The sequence below is a fragment of the Daphnia carinata genome, chromosome 3 (assembly GCF_022539665.2).
Source record: "Daphnia carinata strain CSIRO-1 chromosome 3, CSIRO_AGI_Dcar_HiC_V3, whole genome shotgun sequence".
Lineage (NCBI taxonomy): Eukaryota > Metazoa > Arthropoda > Branchiopoda > Diplostraca > Daphniidae > Daphnia > Daphnia carinata.
The window spans coordinates 7,270,969-7,292,061 of record NC_081333.1 but is presented as its reverse complement, the minus strand read 5'-3'; the positions used below and the strand labels follow the sequence as shown (position 1 = coordinate 7,292,061).

General features: G+C 46.0%; 2 protein-coding genes across 5 annotated transcripts; one reads left to right on the top strand and one right to left on the bottom strand.

Moving 5' to 3' along the window:
- Window positions 1-301: 301 nt before the first annotated feature.
- On the bottom strand, window positions 302-17,235 carry LOC130685407 (probable JmjC domain-containing histone demethylation protein 2C). Its single transcript, XM_057508701.2, has 19 exons — window positions 16,716-17,235; window positions 15,137-15,274; window positions 14,703-15,002; window positions 13,571-13,807; window positions 13,390-13,474; window positions 13,242-13,309; window positions 13,039-13,159; window positions 7,421-8,633; window positions 4,784-7,227; window positions 4,048-4,712; window positions 3,757-3,944; window positions 3,283-3,667; window positions 2,968-3,222; window positions 2,076-2,879; window positions 1,763-2,002; window positions 1,378-1,672; window positions 1,156-1,295; window positions 904-1,080; window positions 302-835 (listed from the first exon to the last, which is right to left on the bottom strand). Exons 1-19 carry the CDS (start codon window positions 16,923-16,925, stop codon window positions 572-574), a joined length of 8,229 nt encoding a protein of 2,742 aa, XP_057364684.1. The 5' UTR covers window positions 16,926-17,235; the 3' UTR covers window positions 302-571.
- On the top strand, window positions 16,442-21,036 carry LOC130685409 (receptor expression-enhancing protein 2-like). 4 transcript variants are annotated; one of them, XM_057508707.2, is made up of 9 exons: window positions 17,685-17,884; window positions 18,797-18,869; window positions 18,934-19,013; window positions 19,081-19,201; window positions 19,283-19,652; window positions 19,724-19,850; window positions 19,933-20,134; window positions 20,190-20,292; window positions 20,502-21,036. In XM_057508707.2, exons 1-9 carry the CDS (start codon window positions 17,853-17,855, stop codon window positions 20,600-20,602), a joined length of 1,209 nt encoding a protein of 402 aa, XP_057364690.1. In that variant the 5' UTR covers window positions 17,685-17,852; the 3' UTR covers window positions 20,603-21,036. The 4 variants fall into 4 exon arrangements, with proteins under 4 accessions (XP_059350529.1, XP_057364690.1, XP_057364687.1 ...); XM_059494546.1 differs by lacking the exons at window positions 17,685-17,884; window positions 18,797-18,869 and adding an exon at window positions 16,442-16,445; XM_057508704.2 differs by lacking the exon at window positions 17,685-17,884 and having other exon boundaries at window positions 18,396-18,869.
- The last annotated feature ends 57 nt before the right edge of the window (window positions 21,037-21,093 follow it).

The following is a 21,093-nucleotide window of genomic DNA, read 5'->3' as shown; positions in this document are numbered from 1 at the left end:
CCATGTTCTTAAGCGATATTGTATTGTACTTACAAAACCAACAAGCCTGATCCATCCGCACGGGTTTTACAAACATGAATGACACATCCGTCTAAAACAATAGAAAGGTCGAAAAACACAAGTTCATATAGAACACAGACCAAGACACGATCAAAACTGTCCACTTCGAGACCAATTATGTATAAATATCTACAGTATTTACAACTGCCACGTTGAATTTGGTGGGATCGAATTGGACAAAAGAACAGGACGGGAAACGATTTTTCCATGTTGCTGGATTACACACACTAAAAAGAGAAAAAGTCGGAAAAGAAAAAAAGAGGAAAATCAAAATCATAAGATAGAGAAACACGTCCCACTGAACTTGAGATCAATGCTATTCTATTTCATTCTCCCAAGGCACACATACCTTCAACGTAACAAGATTGCACAATGTGCAGCCCATATCCCGTTGTTGTGAACTGTTCCGATAGTTAGCCTCACTTAAACGGTTGTCAAATTTAACAATTCTCGCCATTCCTTCTTTTTCAAATCAATGACATTGAAATTTGGGCACGATGACAGTTTGGGACTAACGAGTCGAATCGTTGCCGTCGGCAAAAGATTCATAAACTTTCAACAGCTCAGCGAAGGTTATGTTCTTTGCGTGAGCGAGGGCTGCAATAGAGTCCTTCATAGCGTGATAGATGATGTTTTTGATTTGCAGCTTGTCCTCGTGATTGGTGTGTGAATCCGAAAGGTGACGGAACTCTTGAGTCAACTGGAAGCAGTGAGCCACCGTCTCGGGTGAGACGAAATCCTCGGCAACTTTGATGCAGCTATGAAGGTTTCTCACCTAAAATAAATTGAGAGACGGTATTTAAACCCTTTTTCTCTTCAACCAGACATGATTAATTTATCTACCTGATGGGGCGCTCCGGCGGGAATGAAAACAACATCGCCCAAACATTGAAGGATGGCATAGCCAGCGACTCCATAGTCCGTATATAATCGCTTTCTAAGTTCCCCGTCGAGATACCAGCTTTGGTCGTGAATAGGGTCATGATGCGGCTCTAGACGCTCTCCTCGTTCAAGTGCAACCTAACCAAAAGAATACGTGATATACCGAAACCGCGACACAAATTAAAAATTTACTGCTTTTGAAGACAACAATACCTTATTTAAAAAATCGCGAATGCGGTCGGCATCTCTAGCTTGGTAGATGTGCCATAGCGCACCAGGTATTTCGCCTCCAGATTCGATCCTCTTTCGCGTAAGGAAATCGCATCCAGACTCTTCAACCGCCTTAAAAGCCTCTGTAAAAACACAACAGACAAAAAAAAAAGGCGGTGAAATGAAATGTAAACAAAAAAGGCAAGAAGATATCACAAGTGTTACCTTTAATGTGCTCTTCACTGTTCGCTTCTTTAGGCAACCCTACGTAGACCATGACGTTGGCTGCGTCCGAGACATCAAGGTGGAGATTGGTAGTTCCCTTGCTACATAGCAACGCCGAACCGTACGCATTGTACATCTTGGGGCCGAGATCCGGTCGCACGAAACACTCGGGCAATCGACCAGCCAAGTTCAAACGACCGTTGCGGTGCGTGTACTCAGCCAGTGGAAGAGCCTTCATCAGGTCGCTGAAACGACTTGGCAGCAACTCGGCGAAATCGTCACCGGGTGGCCAGTCCTACGAATATCATGTTGAGAATGAGATAAAAATACACCCACCAAATAAAGTGAAAAAGAAAAACAAACATAAAAAATTTCGGTGACATACCTTTAATTTAAGTAACATCGGCTGGCCCTTATCATCTTTAAGTCTTTTTGTCAGACGCTCAAAACCTTCCCAGAATTTCTTCATGGGTTGGTTTGGGACTGTGTTTCCGGTCAAACAGTTGACAAGGTCATTTTTGACGTCGCCGAAATCTTTGAGAAATGAGTCCGGATGCCAGATGGCCTGATCCATTAGTTGGGTCACTCCGGAGACCATAACTGGCTGACCTCGTTTCCACGAATCCTGTTGCATTGGCATTCAGAAATAATAAGATTAGAGTCTCACCTGTTGGGGAAGCATTTTGAAAATGTGTTACCTGAAAGAGCTTGTAATTGTTTGGGTTTACTGGGTCTTCCAATCTGAGCAACTTGCCGTTGCAAAGCCAAGAATGTGGGATATCCGGGTAAGCCTTCAACGACTCTGAAAGAACCATGATGCGCGGAGGAAGCATTCCGCGACTCAACACCGTTTTAAACGCGTCTCCACGACGCTTGAAATGCACTAGTTCAACATCGACAGCAACTTCTTCAGGCTCCCCGTTTGTATCTTTGCTCGTAGCAGTGTTTGCGGTGGCAGTAGACGGATTAGTGGCAGCCGTGGCAGCAGGCGTCGTGACAGAAGCAGAAGCCTCGGGACTGGGCTCGCGATCGACTCCCCTTTCAATGACGCACGAAATGACGTCCTCAAGGGTTTCCATCCGTTGTCGTTTCGGTACAGGTGGTGCGTTTTGTTCAGAATTCTTTCCCGAGCTGGTCTTGGGAGCCGGGCGGATAAGCAATTCTCTAAGAGTAGAGAAGTGTTCACCGCCTTCTTCTTCGTCGCTGGGCATATCCGATTCGCCATCGTAACCAATCACGGTAGCCGATCCATCTGGAGTTTCGCCCTTAGCTGCAAGACCGTAACCGTTCTTTGATTTGCCCGATTTCTTTTCCTTATTCAAAGCCACGTCAGCCAAGACGTTCAAGAGCGACGAACCGATTTGGTTGCCCCCATTTTTGGAATCGCCACCGGGCTGCGACGGGTTTCCATTGACGGGTTTCACAGATTCTGAATCGGCACTTTTCCCTTCAGCGTCACCATTTGATAATCCATCCGTTTTAGAAGATCCAGCATTCGTATTCTAAAATTCAACAGCAAAAATCATTATAAAACCGAAGGAATCAATGTGCGTCAAAGCAGAAAGAAATGTCTGATGGAAAACAACCAACCTTGCAGACGCCATTCGGTCCCGGGTTGACCGAACCATTGGACTCGACAGCGTTAACTTCGACAGATTTGTTGCCTTCGGGACAATCACAGAATTCAGCTATGTTCCACTGCTTCCGGTAGGAATGCACTAATCGCTCCATACACTCCAGAGCCTTGCCAGCAATAATTTGGGTCGGCATTAACTTATCAGGGTCATGCCCCGAACGGCTGGTGCAGTACAACCAACCGTGAAGATCACGTTCTTTATCCTTTTCCTGGTAGATGGACAAGCGATGTTGAACAGGTCCACGTACAAACGGGAAAACAATAGGTACCTCTTTTTCGTCATCTTTGCTGCCACTTCCATTTCCATTGGTGGGTGATTTGGCAGCTTTTCTCGTCTTGTAGCAATCGATGCACACCACGTAGCCACACTTGCCGCACGCCCAGTGAAAATTGAAAAGGGTAGTTTCGCACACGTCACACATTTCGCGCACTCCCTGCACAACTCGTTTCCAAGCGATTTGCTGTTGAATCGTGTCGCCATCCTCCGTTTCAGCTGCCAAAGCCTCGGCCTTGGCTTCTTTCTCCGTTTGAACCATCCAGCAAAACTGATCACCAACGTGAGTAAGAAGAAACAACGACATGTCGACGTCCAACTCTTGCACAGACTTATCCGGTTGAGGCAACCATAACCGTAAATCGTCTTCTGACGCATCCCTAAAGGAAAAAAGGCCGGGCATGGGTTTATAGAGAAAATTCAAACATGAACATAAAGACACGATAAAAAAAAAATAAAATAAACATACTTTAAAGGATCCGAGAATCCAGCAATCGCCAACTGGCCAGTCTTTGTGTAGCGGAGTCGACGGAAAGCGTAAAAGCGACAGAAGATGTTGGCGTTGCTCTGCTGCTCGTTCCTCTTGCGCTGGTGGGGGGTGAGCCGGCATTCGCGGCACTTGGCCAAGCGAGGCGCGACCTCCCAGCACGGGGCATCCTATCGACAAAAATAAACAAACAAAAAAAGAAAAACCGTTAATAACAATCACCACAGAAAAACGCAATCACAGCCAGATGGATATGAGTGTCGTGATTTTCACCTGAAGAAAACTTTCACCGCTCTTCTTCAGCACCGGCACTGGAGGTTTGTTGAACGGGTTGCCTGACCCTGATTTGGCATTAGGCCCAGACGGAGACGAATTTCCTGGCGCGGCGGCGCCCGAAGAAACCCCTCCCCCCGCTCGTCCTTTGCGTACCGGTTGGCCCTCCTTGCTGCTGCTACTACTGTCACTGTTCCTCTGACGACCAGCCACGGAGCCGCGGCCAGCGCCCTTGCCACCGCCGCTCTCTTTGAGTGCCGCTACGGCTCCGCCTTTTTTCGTGCGCCCACCTCCGTTGTTGACATCGTTTTCCGATTCCGATGCCTCGGCTTCTGAACTGCTGCCCCCAGTCGACGAGGCTGGAGTCGCAGACACGGCGGCAGACGTAACCGCTGCCGCAACAGTTTTGCTTCGCTTATCACGATCCTTATTGGCTGCAGCGGTTGCTCGAGGCTTCCGCTTGCCTCCCACAGACCCCCCTCTCAATCCGGTCGACTCGCTCTCATCTGTTGCGTTTTGTGGTGAACCGTAACCGTTGATCTCTGTCTTGACGGAAGTCGTTGCTTTCCTAGCCATTTTGAGCGGTCCCGGGCTACTCCGATCGAGTGGCTCCGGTTTTACATCGACACTATTGAAAGACGGTTTCACAACAACTTCATCTCCACCTACAAACAAAAGGACGTAAATAGTTAAATTTCTTTTTTTAAAATCAACTTTGAAGCCAAATCAAACGTACCAGTGTGTCGTTGAATCCAAGCCTTCTTTAACTTGTGCACTGCTGGTTTTGCGCTGTTGCTGTTATTGGACACAGTGGTACTACCACTACTACTACTACTACTATTACTGCTGCTACTACTTGCCGGATTACTCCATGTCGTGTTATTAGACTGTGTCACCGGAATCGGCTCTTGTTTGACTTTGACTTCTTCCTGTTTGACGACAGGAGCCGGAACAACGGGAGGTGACCGGCTTACCGAAGTAACTCGATCTTGTTCAACAAGTGGCGGACAAGACGTTGAAGCCGTCTCGACGCCGGGTTCATTCTTGATGATCATTGGGCGATTTGAAACTTCGGCCGGACGATCGATCGGATTAGAAACTACAGGTACGGAAGACACCAAAAGAGGAGGAGTATCCGACAGATGGCGTGGAGGAGCCAAACCCATTGAGAAGGTACTGGCTGCATTGCTAGGTGGTTTCCCTTGACCAGTGCTACCAGTCACGTTGGTATACCCAGCATCAATTAAAGCAGCCACACTCATCAACGGCGCTCCAGGGAAACCAACTGGCCCAAGGCTGGGATAAGCAGGCATGGGAATTTGTGGCGTAGGAGGCGGTGGCTGTTGTTGTTGCTGCTGTTGCTGATGGTGGTGATGTTGTTGTTGTTGCTGTGGTTCCGGCCGCGTTTTCTTTACTTGCGCTTCGCCAGTCGACAGGCGGGCGGATGAAATGAGCGGAATGGGAGAATCTTCTCTGTATGTTCCCAAGTCGAGTGGCTGCTGTTGAGGCATCGGTGGTCCAGCAATCGGAGCGCCCCTGTTGCTCGCAGCACTGTTCAGAAGAGGCTGGGGCGGTGGAAGTTGATGAGACAATGGCGAGAATGCGTTGTGCGGGTATATCCTCACATCCCGTTCGCGTTCTCGCATCTCACGCTCGCGATCTCGATCGACGTTACGGGCCGTATGAGCTGGCGGAGGTGCCGATTCCACCTGATTCGATTTGCTCGGCGTTATCAAAGAGAGCGGAATCGTCTGATCCGATCTGCACTGGACCGGTGTTCCACTCGCAATTCCGGCCGAACCGACCACCTGAACGCCGGCGAGCCCAGGTCGGCCGTACAGGGTCGTAGTGGCAGGTCCCACGTTCTGCTGCTGTTGAAGGGGCGAAGGGCTCGTCTTCTTCTGATTGGCAGACGGCGAAGTGCAAGGTGCAGGTGCCGTTTGAGGAGCTGGGCTGTACCTCATGGCTGGATAAGCGGGAACGTGCGCGGCCGATGCTGCTGCCACCGCTGCGGGAGACCGAGAAGGAGACACCGATGGCGGAGGCATGTAGCTATTGGATGGACCGCTACGACCGCCGCTCGTGGGATTAGGACTGTACGAGTGCTGCGACAGGCCAGGGCCAGGACCGGGCCCAGCATAATGGATGGGATAGCCGGAAGCAGCGGAAGTTGGAGGCGTCATCTGCGGGTGGGGACTTCGACTTGTACGGTTGTTGGGATTGCTGCTATTGTTTCCGCTGTTGTTGCTACTGTTGTTGCTTCCTCCGGTTACCAAACGCGGCGTCTGTTCGTAAGGTTTGTACGACAAAGTGGGTTGGCGCTGCTGATCGCGAGAATCTAAACGCTGCTGCTGTTGTTGTTGTTGCTGTTGCAATTCGAATGACCTTTGCATCTGTTCACGATGGTCAGGGCGCATGGTATCACGTTCGATTCGTTCACTCGGGCCAACAATGACGCCCCCACCTCCAACACCACTGGCAGCTTTGGAATAATCAGCTGCCGAGAGATGATGTTGCTGTTGTTCTGACTTTCGGGGCAGGGATTGCTGCTGCTGCTGTTGTTGCTGATGATGATGATGCTGAATCTGATTATTCGACGGACTAGGGGCCGTTTGGTATCCCTGAACAGAGAAACTCAAATCAGCCCGAGGGAGTGCAGGGTAAGGATTACTGGAAGGCGGCCCGCCACCACTAGAACCACTCTGTTGCTGGCCGCTGCGAGCAATTCGTTCACGGTGCTCACGATCTCGATCGATGGCTTGATTGTAGGCAGCCATGTATCGATCCCGATTGTCCTTGTCTTTGTCGCGCTCCTGACTGTTGATATGACTGGGTGGGGCTTGACTGTTGCCTCCTCCTCCTCCACCGCCGCCACTCATCGTGATCACTAATTGATGTTGTTGTTGCTGCTGCTGCGGCACCTGACTCTTGACAGGCATAGTCGGGGGATTCCACGGTGCCGACGGTGGAACGCCCCCTCCCCCCGGTCCCGCTCCCGTTTTCAGCTCATTGAATTGTCGATGATAACGCATCAAGGACTCTTCGAAATGTTGATCGACAGCTTGTTTATGGCGCTCGCGTTCCATACGCTCCTTATCCATTCTCTCGCGTTCGCGTTCCCTTTCGCGTTGTTGTTGTTGCTCCTTGGCCTCCAATTCTCTGCGCTCCCTTTCACGCTCCCTACGAGAAAACACAACGAGTAATTATTATCAACGACTAATTATCACTCGCTTCATCTTATCACTCTGTGCGCTTATCTCTTGCTACGACACAATATGATATGCACGTACTACTAGCCCCCGATATCGTATCGTTATCAGAATCAACAACAACAATGAAGTTACGTAATATCCAGTGCATCGAGATGTCTCACCTGGCCACGCGTTCCAACCTCTCGCGTTCTCGTTCGTGAGCCATATACAATTCCTCATGAGATGGCTGTCCAGCAGCCGCCACCTGAGCATGATTGTTGATGAGGTTGTGATGCATCTTCCAATAGATTTCGGCGGCGGCCACAGAATGATGTTGCGAGAAGTTGGCCATGTTTGGCGACAAGCCAAACGGCAGAGAACCCGAGTGAGTTAAACCAGTTGGCAGGTAGTGCCCGTACATGGTTCCAGGTGGTGCAACACTACCTCCTCCTCCTCCTGCCCCGCCTGAAGAAGCTTGCGAATACGTTGGCTCCGGGGCTCTCTTGACGGCCGCCGTCGATCTGGCGGCAGCTGACGACGGCGACGACGCTGGCGATCTCTTCTGAGCGCCGCCCGCTGGACCGCCGCCACCGCCACGACTGAGATTACTGACACCGCTTTCTCGGTCGCGTTGCTCCCGTTGCTCCTCCTCGAACCGCTCCCGTTCGCGCTCCATGGCGGATGCCGGCGAATGGACGGCGGCGGCAGCGGCGGCGGCAGCTGCTGCCGCAGCAGCAGCAGCGGTCGTGCTATTGGAAGCAGCCGAGATTACTGAACTGTAAGGCCTGTCATGCTGCTGCTGGATAGGCGGAGGAATTGTGGCTCCCGGCGCTCCTGTCCGCGGCGGTACAGGAAATATCACGAGTCCGCCTCCGCCACTGCCACCAACACCACCACTACCACCGCCGGCTAATCCGCCCGGATAAGACACGACAGCGTCTTTGCTGAGATTGTTCTTGTCGCGGAGCCGCCCTCCCCTGTCACTCTCCGTGACGGACACAACGGATGGTGGCGCCGAAGTCGCCACGCTGGCGCTGACGGACGACGACGCTTCACTACAAACGGCACTACTGCTGCTGCTGCTCGTCGTCGTTTCAGACGATCTCGATGCGACCGTCGCTGCTGCACTGACGACGGGGATGATCTCCACCGACGACGACGTCTTGACGGAGGGTAATCCAACAGTTTCACAACTATTCGACACTGGACGCGTGGCGACAGCCTTCTCCTCGTGCGACGCTTCCGGTTTCGACTTGACCGACGAACCGCCTACGACAGCTTCGTCGTCCGATTCCACGGCGCAGTTCGCCTTGCGTTTCCGTTCTCTGTTACTACTGCTGTTGCTGCTGCTGCAACTGTTGTTGACCTTGGACGGGCTGCTCCGGATCACCTTGCCTGAATGTTTCCCAATTTCGAATAAAAGAAAATCTGTCAACAAAAATTCACGACACGCAAATGTAATTCTACGGTCTAATAAAAACAACATCCAATCCTTCGTGTTTTTTATTTTAAAGAAACACAAGAAAGAAAAGGACGCCCTCTTTACAGGCCAATAACCTTCAAGTGACGCTTTCTCTTCATCTTTCTAAGCCAAATGTTCAAGACCAGGCCAATGATCCACACGCCACAAACAACACAACTATCTCATAAAAAAAAAGGCGAGAGAAAAGGAAGAAAAAAAAAAAAAAAAGTTCCCGACATAGATTTTTACACGCGCTCGCTCACTCTTTGGAGAGAAAAATGGAGAGAGCTCCGGCAAAAGCTTAAAAAAGAGTGAAGATGTTTAGCAAGAGAGCTGGAGCACGGAAATAGCCGCCTGATACCTACACCAGGTTGGATGAAAAGTCAACACAATAACTTAAAAGTAAACATCTACGACCCAGACCGTGAAGCAAAAGAAGCAACAACGTTAAAACATAAAGCTGAGGGAGACATCAATTTTTTTTTGTTTAAATCCGGGTCAACCACTCTAATTCGATATGTCTAGCCAACAACCCAAAAACTGGGGGGAAGAAAACGTTGTGTGTCGTTTGCGAAGGAATGAAAAGACACCTGGCTTGTCCTTTTTTTTCTTTCCTGTTAAAATTGAGCTAGAGGGCGCTCGGATTGGCCTCTCTTGGCAACGGGAGCGAGTAAGACGTCGTCGAATCGGCAACGATTTGGCGGAATGCTTTTTGGCTGATGACCTTCCGAGCCAAGAGAGGGTAAGATACCGAGTATATACACAATCAGATAAGAATCATCCACCCAGAATAGCCTGAAAGAATCTTCTTTCCTTTTTTTCCTCCCATGTAATCAATAATGGCGGCGGACGAGAGAAACAACAAGTTGTAAGCTTGGCAAAAGAAGAAAACAAGAAATGAGAAACAAGAAAGACGGGAAAACCGGAACGATGGATGAAAGAAGAAAATGCTGACTCGAGGGCAGAAGAGATCTATTGTTCCAGCAAAAAAATAAAAAGAAGAAGAAGAAAATTTTGGATTCTCTCTCTCTCTCTCTCTCCCGTCATGCCACCCTACACCCGTCTTGCATTATTGATCGCCCTTCTCCCATTTTAGGGAAGATAGTTTCCCTTCACACACTTTTCATCCGTTCTCTTGCCTCTTCCCACCATTCGGCTGAACACGAAACGGCTGACAAAAACAAGGGAATAGTGATGGCCAAGATGGCGCAGAGAAAGAAAGAAACATAAAATAAAATAGAAAAAAAAAGACATAAAAGAGAAAAAAAAAGAGAGGCCCTGCGGGCCAGTCACGACGACACGAGATATACACACAGCATACTCAACAGACACACACACACACAATTCCATACAAGGTAGTCTCTGTGTGTGTGTGTTTCCGTCTATGACCCTTTTTGCACATACAAAGGGCTCCCAAATGATTGTCGTTTGAGGCCATCGGGATTTTTAGCTGGAACTACAAAACCCGTTAGATTGATGGGGGTGGATATTTTTGACCTCTATTCGACCTTGCCAACCCAAAACCCCAACCACACTACATACACTACTATACTTTTTTTTTCTTTTCTTTCTTTCTTCTTCTTTAATTCTTAACGCCCCTCAGTTGAGTCCATTTCGCCTCAGGAGCCTCTCCACATAACGAAATGGGTCAGACACACAACTAAAACACAAAAGAGGGCGGTCTTGAAAATGAAAGAAAAGACATAAATAAATGACCAAATGTGCTATAAGTAACAATAATAGTAATAAACACAAACTTATTTTCTTTTTATTTCGTACGTGTGTGTGTATGCCTGCAACGGATGTGTGTCCACGTTGCCACATGGACAAGATCTTTGAAGGTCATACAACACTCGTTCGTCTAAACTACATTCGCCTTTCTCTTAAGCCATTTAAATTCGATATTGCCAATTCTATTACCCTCGAGTCTGGTTCTTAACTTTTCCATTCCTTCAACAAAACAAGAATTTGAACACACACACACACACACCAAAAAAAAAAAACGGCTCGAGTGTTGAAGAGAATCAAGGAGGAGTGGCAGACACGATAACCGGTTTCGTTCTTTTATCCCGGCTACTCCAAAGTTCACCTTGACCAGGCAATCAGAAAATAAAGGAGACTTACGAAGTAACGGGAGAAAAGTTCTTTTTTTTTTTTTTTTAAACACAGAGGCGACAGAGAGAACCTGCGGACATGTTTCCACCCCTCCTCGGTTTCTTAACCGAAATGCATGGAACTATACGGCCCCGAAGGTATAAGGGAGAAGGTTTATTCTTTTGTCCCTTTCACCAACTTGGTATGGTGAATTACTGACAAAAAGGAAACAGAAAAGAAAGAAAAAAGTCTTTTTCCTTTTAACGATGAAGATGCACGGGCCATCTGTTACATCCGGGCAACGTGTGTGTGTGTGTGTGTTTTATCAAATTTAATTGACTAGTGCTACTTACAATAACTAGTGTATCTTTATATGCCCCATCATCTATAGAAATGGCGACTGACAAAGTTGGCAGCCACGCGGCCACGCCGGCAGCTCCCTCACAGAAGCACGACAGGGACACAACTCTCGCACACACACACACAAAAACGAAATAAGCAAAGAAAAAAAGGGGACTAAAACATAGCTTGCTATACCGGAATTGCCACCACTGCGTATACTGCACTAGAAAAACTCGACATTCACTTTGTTTGCCGTTCTTTTTTATGATGAAGCACAGTCCCCCGAAACGTTTGTATAATGGCGTGGTTCGATCGAGTTAATCCGTAACGTCGTCTTGGCACTGTCACACCCAAAAACAACTACACTGTTCGCTAGAATGTGAAAAAGAGAATGAGAGACGTAGAAGAGCACACAGATACACACACACACACACGAGACGGCAATCACAGCTTGGTCTCCGCCATCTTGGCGCGACTGAACTGAACTGAACTACACAGCTGGATTGGGGAAATGCGTGTGTGTGTGTGTGTGCAATGAGAAGGGAGGGGGGGACCTGAAGGGAGGGAGAATGCCAAGTCAGCCAAGGAGGCTTCGCAGCGACCAATCAGCAGTCGCGGCAAAGCCCCGTGACGTCATGCGGCCCCCTCCTTTTTTTTTTTCTTTTTTATTTGGCTCAGCCACGACATCGTTTTCCGATGGCAAATTCCACCCAAAAAGAAATACAAGTTTTTCTTTTTATTGCCTCCTATCTTATTCTTTCTCGAGTAAAAAGGGAAAAAAAAATCATAAAAACAGGGGACCCTGATGACAAAAGTTTTGTCATCATCGCACAAGAAAATGGCGGATTGATGGAGAAATCAAGGCCAACAACACCAACCCGAACTAACTGAGAAGCTAAAATGGCAGGTGTACTGCATAGAGAGAGAGAAAACGAGAGAAAGAGCCGGGGCTGCGCAGCCCCGAAACGACGGGACGTGAGCGAGATGATAAGATTGCCTCATTCCGTTCGACGCCAGCGGGTTAGAATGCCATCCCAAAAGGGACCGGATGAATACAAAGAGAATGAAAGAGGAGAAACCACCTCTTTTTTTTTTCTCTCTTCTTCTTCTTCTCCCTCTTCTTTCTCTATCCCATCCGGATAACTGGTCAAAGAGAACATTATAAAAAGAGAGCCGAGAAACTAGCGCGGAACATGGTACTAACTACTATACTTCTTCTTCTAGTAGCAGTTCGTTTAGGAAAGAAAAATAAAATAAAATAAACGGAAGGGGTCGTTAAACTTGAATAGTCTATACGGCCATACACAATCGGAAAGATAGAGCACACACACACACACACACACATACTCGTTTCTATGACAACACCATGGCGGCGGCCGAGTCACCATCGGGAGCAATGACTCACGTTGCCCGCCAGGTGGAGAAAGTTTTCTTTTTCTTTCAATTCTTAAAAAAAAAAAAAAAAAAATTTTAAAAGGGGGGCAAGGAGAATTCTTTACGGAATCGGCCATCATCATTACTGAAGGATTTTTTTTTTCTTTCTCTCGTTACAATAAAAGACAAACAAACTCACCGTCTGCGCAACCCACAACAACCCACCGCAAACCAACTTGTCTCTACTGAGTCCGGTTGACTATTGAAGCCAAGTCGGTTTGGCGGCACACGGCAGACTCCTCCTCCGGCCTCAAAAAAAAAGGAACACAAAACTTGTGTTGTTGTTGTTGTGCTAGTTTTCCAAAACCACCCCCCCCCCCCCCCCAAAAAAAAAAAAAAAAAAATAAACAACAAAACAAAAAAGCCTCGGGAAGAAAGCGTCCATCGAATTATACAGGTCTGTCTTTTTCCTGATATCCGTCTAATCCCGCATGTCGTTGATGACCTTTAGCTTAAATTTTTGCTTACTTTTCGGTGTGGTATCGTTCCGGTCTCCTGGGCGGACTGCGGCCACACCACTCCCACGTTTCGTTGCTGGATGGTGAGGTGCTGCAAGACTGACCAACGATGAATGGACCACTTTCCCCGCCTAAACACATACAGACAGGTATCAAAAAGATTAAAGTTTTCAAAAAGAATTTCAATCGAAATGATGTGTTTGTTTTTTTTACCTGAGATGAAGCTCTCGAGCGTCTGGATGTGATGCCTACTGTTTCACCTCTCAAAATGGATTCAACAACTAAAAATAAATTCGGAGAAAGGATACGGTGAAAAGTCTGATGCGGTAAAGAAAAAAGCAATAACAATAAATGTCAAGACCTCCTTCTCCCAGCAATTTGATTTGAAGCAAACGAGGGTCTTCGTAGTGCTCTTCAAGCACGGTGTCGTCTGTCAAGGTCAGTTCCTGGTGACGTCAGGGACAAACACAAGAGAAAAATAAATAAATAATAAATAATAGAATTGTTGCAATGGACGTGACGGTGCGTGAATTGACACATACCCCTGACTCCTCGTCGTGGCCGACAATGACAGCCGTGTACCACTGTGTGGCACCTTCGGACCGGTACACCTGACAACGGTAGCCGACGACGACTGAAGGCGTAGTAACCAGAATCCGCTGTCCGGCTTGCAGCTCCGCCCACTTCCGCACGGCTTCTCGCACTGCCTGTGAGGAAGATGTCGGATGCGATCGATTTTGATGCTCGGCAGGGCTAGACCAACCGAACGACTCCCAATCCTGCTCAAATAAAACATACGCAAAAAAAAACAAAGTTTAAAATCTGACGCATTAGAACAAAAAAAAAAAAAACCGGTTTTCTGATCTTTTGAAACTTCATTAAATAATGAAATGGCAGCTGAACCCCGAAACAAATAAGAGAATTATTTCAAAAGTCTCTTTCTCTTGAAAGCGGATATTCAAAACAAGTTTAGGGGAACATCTTGTATCTTTCCATTTTTTTGTTATCAGACATCGATTGCGACATTGGCAAGTTTGAAATCAGGCCAGTGTTTATCGAAAGTTTATTGATAAGACGCGAATGCATCGATTACGGATAACACGAAAGACGAGTATCGTCCGCAGTTATTCTGTAGGGGTTTCAAATGTTTCGCCATTCTGAAATGCAAATGGGATCCCTTAGAACGGAAGTCAGGCAAACAACGGACATTTCAAGGTCAATGCAGACACACACTTTGAACAGTGTCAATACTTGATACGCACGGACCCGTCAAATAGGAATGCGAACGTTTTGCCAGACCGGAAGAACAAAAAAGAAAAAGGGTCTTTTATTTTCAAAATGTAAAATACGCCAAAAGTGAAGCAGAAACTGATAGCACCATGGGGGAGTGAGGGGGGGTTGCCTTTTATGTTTCCTTTTTGGCCAGAAATTTTGATATTCATAGCCTCCTTTGCGGGAGGCGGGAAGCAAAATAGAGCGGGGAGTCACGTGCGCTGCTGGATCTTGCGCACACCAATATATAGGGAGAAATAGACAAAACGAGAAAGAGAGCCTGTGCTATTTTTATGTTAGCCGGGGTCAACGAGCAAGAGGACGGCCAACGGATCGGTAGAAAGTTTGTTTGTGTGCGTTTAGTTCCCTGTCTAGCTTTTTTTTTTTTAAATTATTATTTACCTGGAAAGGTTGCAGACGGGATGATGGAAGGAAGGAACGCTGCTGGTCCAACAGGAATTCAACAGCCACTAATGACACTGGTTTTTTACTTCCACACGTTGTGTTTTTCTTTCGTTCCGATGCTAAATCGGCGCACTGGTTTCGTTTCGTTTCACCGTCACTACGATCAACACTGCCACCAATTGTCCTAGCAACGCCACTCGGATGCAATGATCCGTCGACCTCTTCTTCGTCAACCGAACCAGAGGACGTTGGCAATTGAAACACCACACGACTCCGATTCACCAAACTGCTGAAAGCCTGGGCATATGAAAAAGAAAATTTGATTCCGTTCTTTGCACATTTTTCGTGTTAAAAGCATCGCTATAATATTATTCATTTGCTCTACGGTGTTCGGCTACTTCCGCCGTTTAAAATGAAACGTTTCGACATACCAAGGCGGGCCAAAGTTGTTGCTGCGCCTCCGCCCACCAAAGGTCGTGTTCGACGAGGAAGACGTGAAATACACCCGCTTGGTGAATACTGGTCCATTCACGCTGATCCCAGCTTAAGTCGTCGTATTCCAGGAGTAACTGCAAAGGAAGAGAAAGAAGATCGATAAATTAAGTGAACTTTTCCTGTCGATAGCAGATGCATGTGACGTCACATTGCAAAAGTTTTATTTTTTTTGAGCCCCTCACGGAAAACAACAACAAAAAAATGGGGAAGGTTGAGGAAGGTGGAGTTTTTCTTTTTTCAGTGCGACGCAAGAGAGTGCAACGGCCGGGATTCTTTTGTTTGTTTGTATGGCGTGTGTGCGGAGAAGGATAGGGACGGGAGCGAAAAAGCCAGTCAAGTGCCTCTTTTTTTTCCCTTCTCCAACCGAGAGAGAGCGACGCCCAGGGCATTGAAAATCAATAACTTGGGATCTCCCTTACCCTATGAACGCGGTTCTGCACGGCAACGTATGCTGTAGACAATAGCTCTGTGCTGCAACGGGCGTCGGAATGCTACAATCGGTAAACTCTGGAAAATTGGCTAAAAAACTGAATGTGTCTGAGGAGGGATCGATATTCTCTTTCTTCGAACTAGTTGACCTGTAGAGTCGACACGGATAAACGGCAAAATGTCCATGATTTTTTTTTTGTTTTGGTTCTCATGTTAGGTATTGATTCTAATCCCGTTTTAAGTGATGCTGATGAATCTTCCCGGTTCTAGCCACGTTTAAACAAGTCAACGGCCTCTTTTTCTCCACTTTTTTTTCTTTTTTGTTTTTTAGAAAGTTTCTCTTGTTTTACCCTTTCTTTCTCTCTATTTTTATCAGACTCGTTTGTATCTACCAACATTCGTTGCGTTATTATTCAACGTCTTCCCTCTGGTCCAAGGACCGTTGGAACCTGTCCAAACGGCTAAAAGAAAAATAAATCATTCCATTTTTTCCCTTCATAAAAAGAAAAATCCTCTTTTTTTTTTTTCATGTGTGTTTTATGATACCAACGGAAACTTTTTTTTTTTTTTCAAAGACGTAAAGGGAGGTCCTTTTGATCAATCTGGGGACTTTTTCGAACACGCCGTGAAACCCTCTCATAATAAACAAAGAGTTCGAAATCTGCAACTTTATCCGGCCTAAAAGTTCTCATACGTTGTTGTTAAGGAAGCATTAGAAATGCACAAATCCCCACCTCGTGTAGATGCGGAAGGACTCAATGGGACAGGCTTTTGGGAATTGTTTATCACCTGCAGAAAAAAAACTACGACGAATACTACGTGTACAGGTTTAGTTGGCCGAACCCTACTAAACAACATTCTCTGCGTAAACTTCTTTTATCTCTTGACCGAGAATATCATTTCTAAAAATTTCAAGGTATTCTCTTCTTGTTCCGTTAAACCTCATCAACAAGTAATTGCGTTTTTTCTACGAAAGATACGCATAATAGTTGTAGTAGCTAGTTTCCCCTATTGAAGAATTTCGGAAAATAGCCCAGGGAATTTTGAAAAAAAAAAAAAAAAAATTATTTCGGAACAAAATCATACCTGGAGGTCGTGTTGATCGATGTTGTGGAGTGTGGCGGCACGAATCACGCCCGCCCGCCAGGCCCAGCGAGCAGGTTCGTTCGGGGTACGTTGTTGTTGTTGTTGAATGGCACTTTTAGCTGGTGATGAAGACTGGCCGTTGATTGAACTCGACGAAACGCACAAGAACCTCTTGCCGACGATATCCTTGCGACAACGGTTTTGCGCCATCGAACGACGACGTATGGCATCGCATTCACGAGAAACGACGCACCACCAACGTCGTCCAACGAGTCATGAATATGTACGTGAGGTCTCGGGGTTAATGTTCACTCTATAAACGGTAAAATATTGGTCGTATCTGGTTCAAGTAGACGCCGTTTTGCACATTCGATACTGACTACACTTCACGACGATCACATCTTGTACTTTTGGCAGCAATTCAATAGGAAAAACATGTTTCACACCTAGAAACGCAGAGACGGCGATACGCACAGTTTCAGTCAACGCTTCGCTCAGAACAACTCGCGGGCGGGAATGAGAAACAGGGCTGGAGGCTAAGCAGACGTGCAGCGCCTCTGATGGAGGTATTAGCAACACGCACGAACCAGGCAAAGAAGGAGCAAACAAAAAAGGATGGGAGGGAAAAAAAGGGGATGTGGCTCGAATAGTTGGCCCAACAACAGAGTCCACGTAGCGCGCCAAAAAAGACGCAGAACAAACCTGCTGCCATCTATCAAAGAATCATGAAAGCATTAAAGGGTAATTTTCATTAACGAAAGAAATATCAAAATGCAATGATGGATTTTTAAGATTCGATGCGAAATTTATCAGCTGAATAATATTGCAAATTTCTCTGAAATTACTAACGCCAAACATGTTTGCACAACTTAGATTTTTACACCATCTATCGAATAGTTATAACACTAAATACCCGCTGATAAAAAATCCTGGTGGTATGTTTGTTTCCCATCAAGCTAACGTCGTTACTTCGAGTCGCATTCAGAAACACCTTGGCTTTTGAATCGTTCGGTCTTGTAAAGCTGCAACTTGAACCTATCTGCACATTTTCAGCGTGTTGTAAAAAGCACATGTTACCTGCTCGTTGCATGTTAACATTTAAAAAGTGCTAGAGAGAAAATCTCGTCGATCTGGAAAATGGTTTCAGGCTTGGTTTCCAGACTCGTCATGTGAGTGATTTACACAATTATTATTTACTTTGTTCTTGTGACGTCTTTGTTTAATTACCAGACGAATGCAACGTTTTATCTCAAATCCATTTTAATCGTAGGCATTTCGTCATTGTTTGTGGGCGTTAGAAGTTTTGGTATATGGGTTTTTGAAATTGGTTATCGCGTTCACTTGTATTCACACGTTTCCCTTTCCTTTGTAAATTTTTTTTCCCGGGAAGTCCTGAAACCCCTGGGGTTGTTTTGACCGTAAATGGACGCGTTTGAACAACGAGACGAACAGTCCCGAGTACAACCTTGATTCAAAACTTTATAACATCCTTGACACAAACTGTGTGTGCACGTCTTTCACTTGCTTCCAGACTGTAAAAAAAAATCTGCCTAAGAACCCTGACACGAACTTTTAAAAACCTTTTGGCTGGGATTCGATCACGAGACGAACTTTTCAATTTCGTTCTTTAAAAAATAAAAGTGTTGCTTCAATTGAATAGAAAAGGGAAAGAGACGACCCTTGGTTTGTTGTCAAAGACGTGACTCTAGTATTAGTTGCCAACGGAAATAGCACGGGCAGCCCTCGGTTAGTTACCGTCTTTGTTGACTAGGGAACCAAGGGCTCTAGTGTCGTTGGGGTGTTGTTGGCCGTCAGTCGCACAATCGAAGGGCGGCGCAGATGGATTTGTAGTTTTTTTGGCGTTTTGTTTGTTATTCGTGTCTGACATCGGCAAACAAGATGGTGCGAATTTCGTGGCAATCTGAAAACGATGTTTCTACGTTGGTGCCCATCAGTGAATCCACTCCAGCCAATGTAGATTTATTACTGAATACTTGGGAATTGACTGCTGTGACACTCCCGGGTTATCTCGTCTGCTCGGCATTTCCATCCCTTGCCTACGTAATCGTTTCTTTCTACAGACTCCTCTTAGGCACCCTTTATCCGGCCTATTCCAGCTATAAAGCCATCCGGACGAAAGATGTCGATGAATACGTAATTAATTAAAATTCATTTCAATTCTTTGTTTGTTTACAATAAAAAGAAATTTTTCTGACAGGTCAAATGGATGATGTACTGGGTGGTATTTGCATTATTCACGACTGCAGAAACAATCACTGATGTGTTCTTTGGCTTCTGGTAAGGATTGTGGTTGGTTTTCTTTACCAAATTAAGTCATCAATTAATGTTTTTCGTTATGAAATAGGTTTCCCTTTTACTATGAAATAAAGATCGTCGTCGTTTTATGGCTCCTATCTCCGGCCACTGAAGGTTCTAGTATCCTGTACCGAAAGTTCGTCCACCCTATCCTAGTCAAGAGGGAAAAGGTTTATTTTCAAACGTGCTCTTCACATTGGGGGGAGAAGGCATTCTTTACTGACTTTCTTGTTGTCTGGTTACAAAAATAGGAAATCGACGAATACCTTAACCGGGCCAAAGAGGAAAGCTACAAAACTGTTCTGGAGCTGGGCACGAAAGGCGTGCAGTATGCCTCTCGCGTTATCATGCAGACGGCTATCAATGGCGGCGGAGGATTGATGAACACGCTACGCAAGAGTTACAGCGTTGGTGATGTATCCATCGAAAACACTGTCGTTAATCGTCGACAAGTACGAGGCGGAGGAGCCGTTTTACAGGAGTTGGATGAGCCTGATAGAGTAAGGACTCAAAATCACGTTCAAACTGCTCCAGGACCGATCGAACTTGACGATTCAGACACGGAAGAATTCGACGACCTATTCGATGACATGGTAGAAATTGGAAATGAGAAAGATGGAGGTAAATGAATACACGTAGTTTGAAATAATTCAAAAGTTATATCATCTTAACTCGTTTTATCTTTTGAACAGACGTTGTTATGAGGCCACCAGTTCAGCGAGCCCCCCGTGCCCGTGTAACAAGAGAAGTCTACTTTACCGAATTCGATCCCAGTAATCTAGCCCGGCGTGGTGGGGACGAAGCAGAGCGTTATATCGGGTAAAGAAAGAATGGTTAAGACACCGTTAGATAATTCCATCCTTAATGTATTGGCTTACTTAACCCCACATCCTTGTTACAGGGAGATACGCTCAGTGGAGGACGTTAGCTCGGGTTATTCGAGTAGTGAATTCTTGCCCACTGATACAGTTTCTGGCGCCATTGAAGCCGTTGTCCGTCGGGCTGGTTCTGTCCGTAGCAGTTCTCGTGGAGCGAGGCCTGTTACCATGGTAGAAAACAACCACGTTCGACCAGTCAAAAATGGTGGCGCAAATGGATCTGATGTAAGTAATCGCTGTTCGGTCGGCTCACGGTTAATCAAGATGGTTGATTTTATAGAAGACGGGGGCGGCAGTCGCCTTCAAAAGCGACAAGCCGAGGGTTGTCACTAAACGAAGAGCTCCGCCTCCTCCACCAGTGCTCTTCGTTGAATCTGGGGAAGGTAGCTCACCTGCATGGCGAGTCTATCCTGTTTGCTTGATCAGAGGGGAAAAAGCATGGTTGAAATCCCGATGACTAACCTAATCTTAAGTGTAAAATCCTTTGGCTAAACAGCTTTTTCTGCTTGATGCTCGTTACGTTTGAAGCCAAAACAGATCTATTTCTAGTTGTGGTTTCCTTGTTGACTAATATTCGTTCTTTTCTTTTCAGGCACCTTCATACGCTACTCTTCCTCGCGTAGCGAAAAAGAAAACCACAGTCAAACCGAAGTGAACGCCCTCAACATGATCCCACGTTTGCAACCCAAGTAAAACGAGTACAGTGACACCAAAAAAATGTGCGTACTTGGAAAATTAGCGTCACGTTGCAAACTAGCTTTCTCACTTGCACTTCTTTCAATTATTTTTGATTAGCGCAACCGTAATTTAATATTTAGCATAATTTTAGTTAAGTTGAGGATGGATCTCTCGCTAAATACTAACTCATCGGGTATTTCTTTTTTTTAAGTATTTTGTTTGTTGATGTCTTCGTCGGTATATTTTTTTTTAGGCGAAATATTTACTTTTTTCACGTTTTGTTTTCATAAAAGAAATGCTCTTAAAATTCTGTGATGGAAAAATTCGTACTGGAAAAGAAACAGTGTGCCGACACTTTCAGCCATAAGCTTCATATTCTCGAGTCGCACGAACCTACAGCTCCTTCCTTGTCGAACTTTGAAATGTTTTAAAATACAATCTTATTATTATTTTTCGTTCCGATTTTAATGATTAATTTTATGATTAGAAAATATGCTGTAACACGG

What these genes read in the sequence shown, in the direction of transcription:
- LOC130685407 (XM_057508701.2), bottom strand. Translation starts at nt 16,925, where the DNA reads ATGGCGCAAAACCGTTGTCGCAAGGATATCGTCGGCAAGAGGTTCTTG. An exon ending in GCTCGAGAGCTTCATCTCAG is followed by an intron (nt 13,160 to 13,241) that starts GTAAAAAAAACA and finishes GTATGTGTTTAG; the next exon opens with GCGGGGAAAGTGGTCCATTC. An exon ending in CAGTGAAGAGCACATTAAAG is followed by an intron (nt 1,296 to 1,377) that starts GTAACACTTGTG and finishes GTGTTTTTACAG; the next exon opens with AGGCTTTTAAGGCGGTTGAA.
- LOC130685409 (XM_057508704.2), top strand. Translation starts at nt 18,615, where the DNA reads ATGGTGCGAATTTCGTGGCAATCTGAAAACGATGTTTCTACGTTGGTG. An exon ending in CGAAAGATGTCGATGAATAC is followed by an intron (nt 18,870 to 18,933) that starts GTAATTAATTAA and finishes TTTTTCTGACAG; the next exon opens with GTCAAATGGATGATGTACTG. An exon ending in GATGTGTTCTTTGGCTTCTG is followed by an intron (nt 19,014 to 19,080) that starts GTAAGGATTGTG and finishes GTTATGAAATAG; the next exon opens with GTTTCCCTTTTACTATGAAA.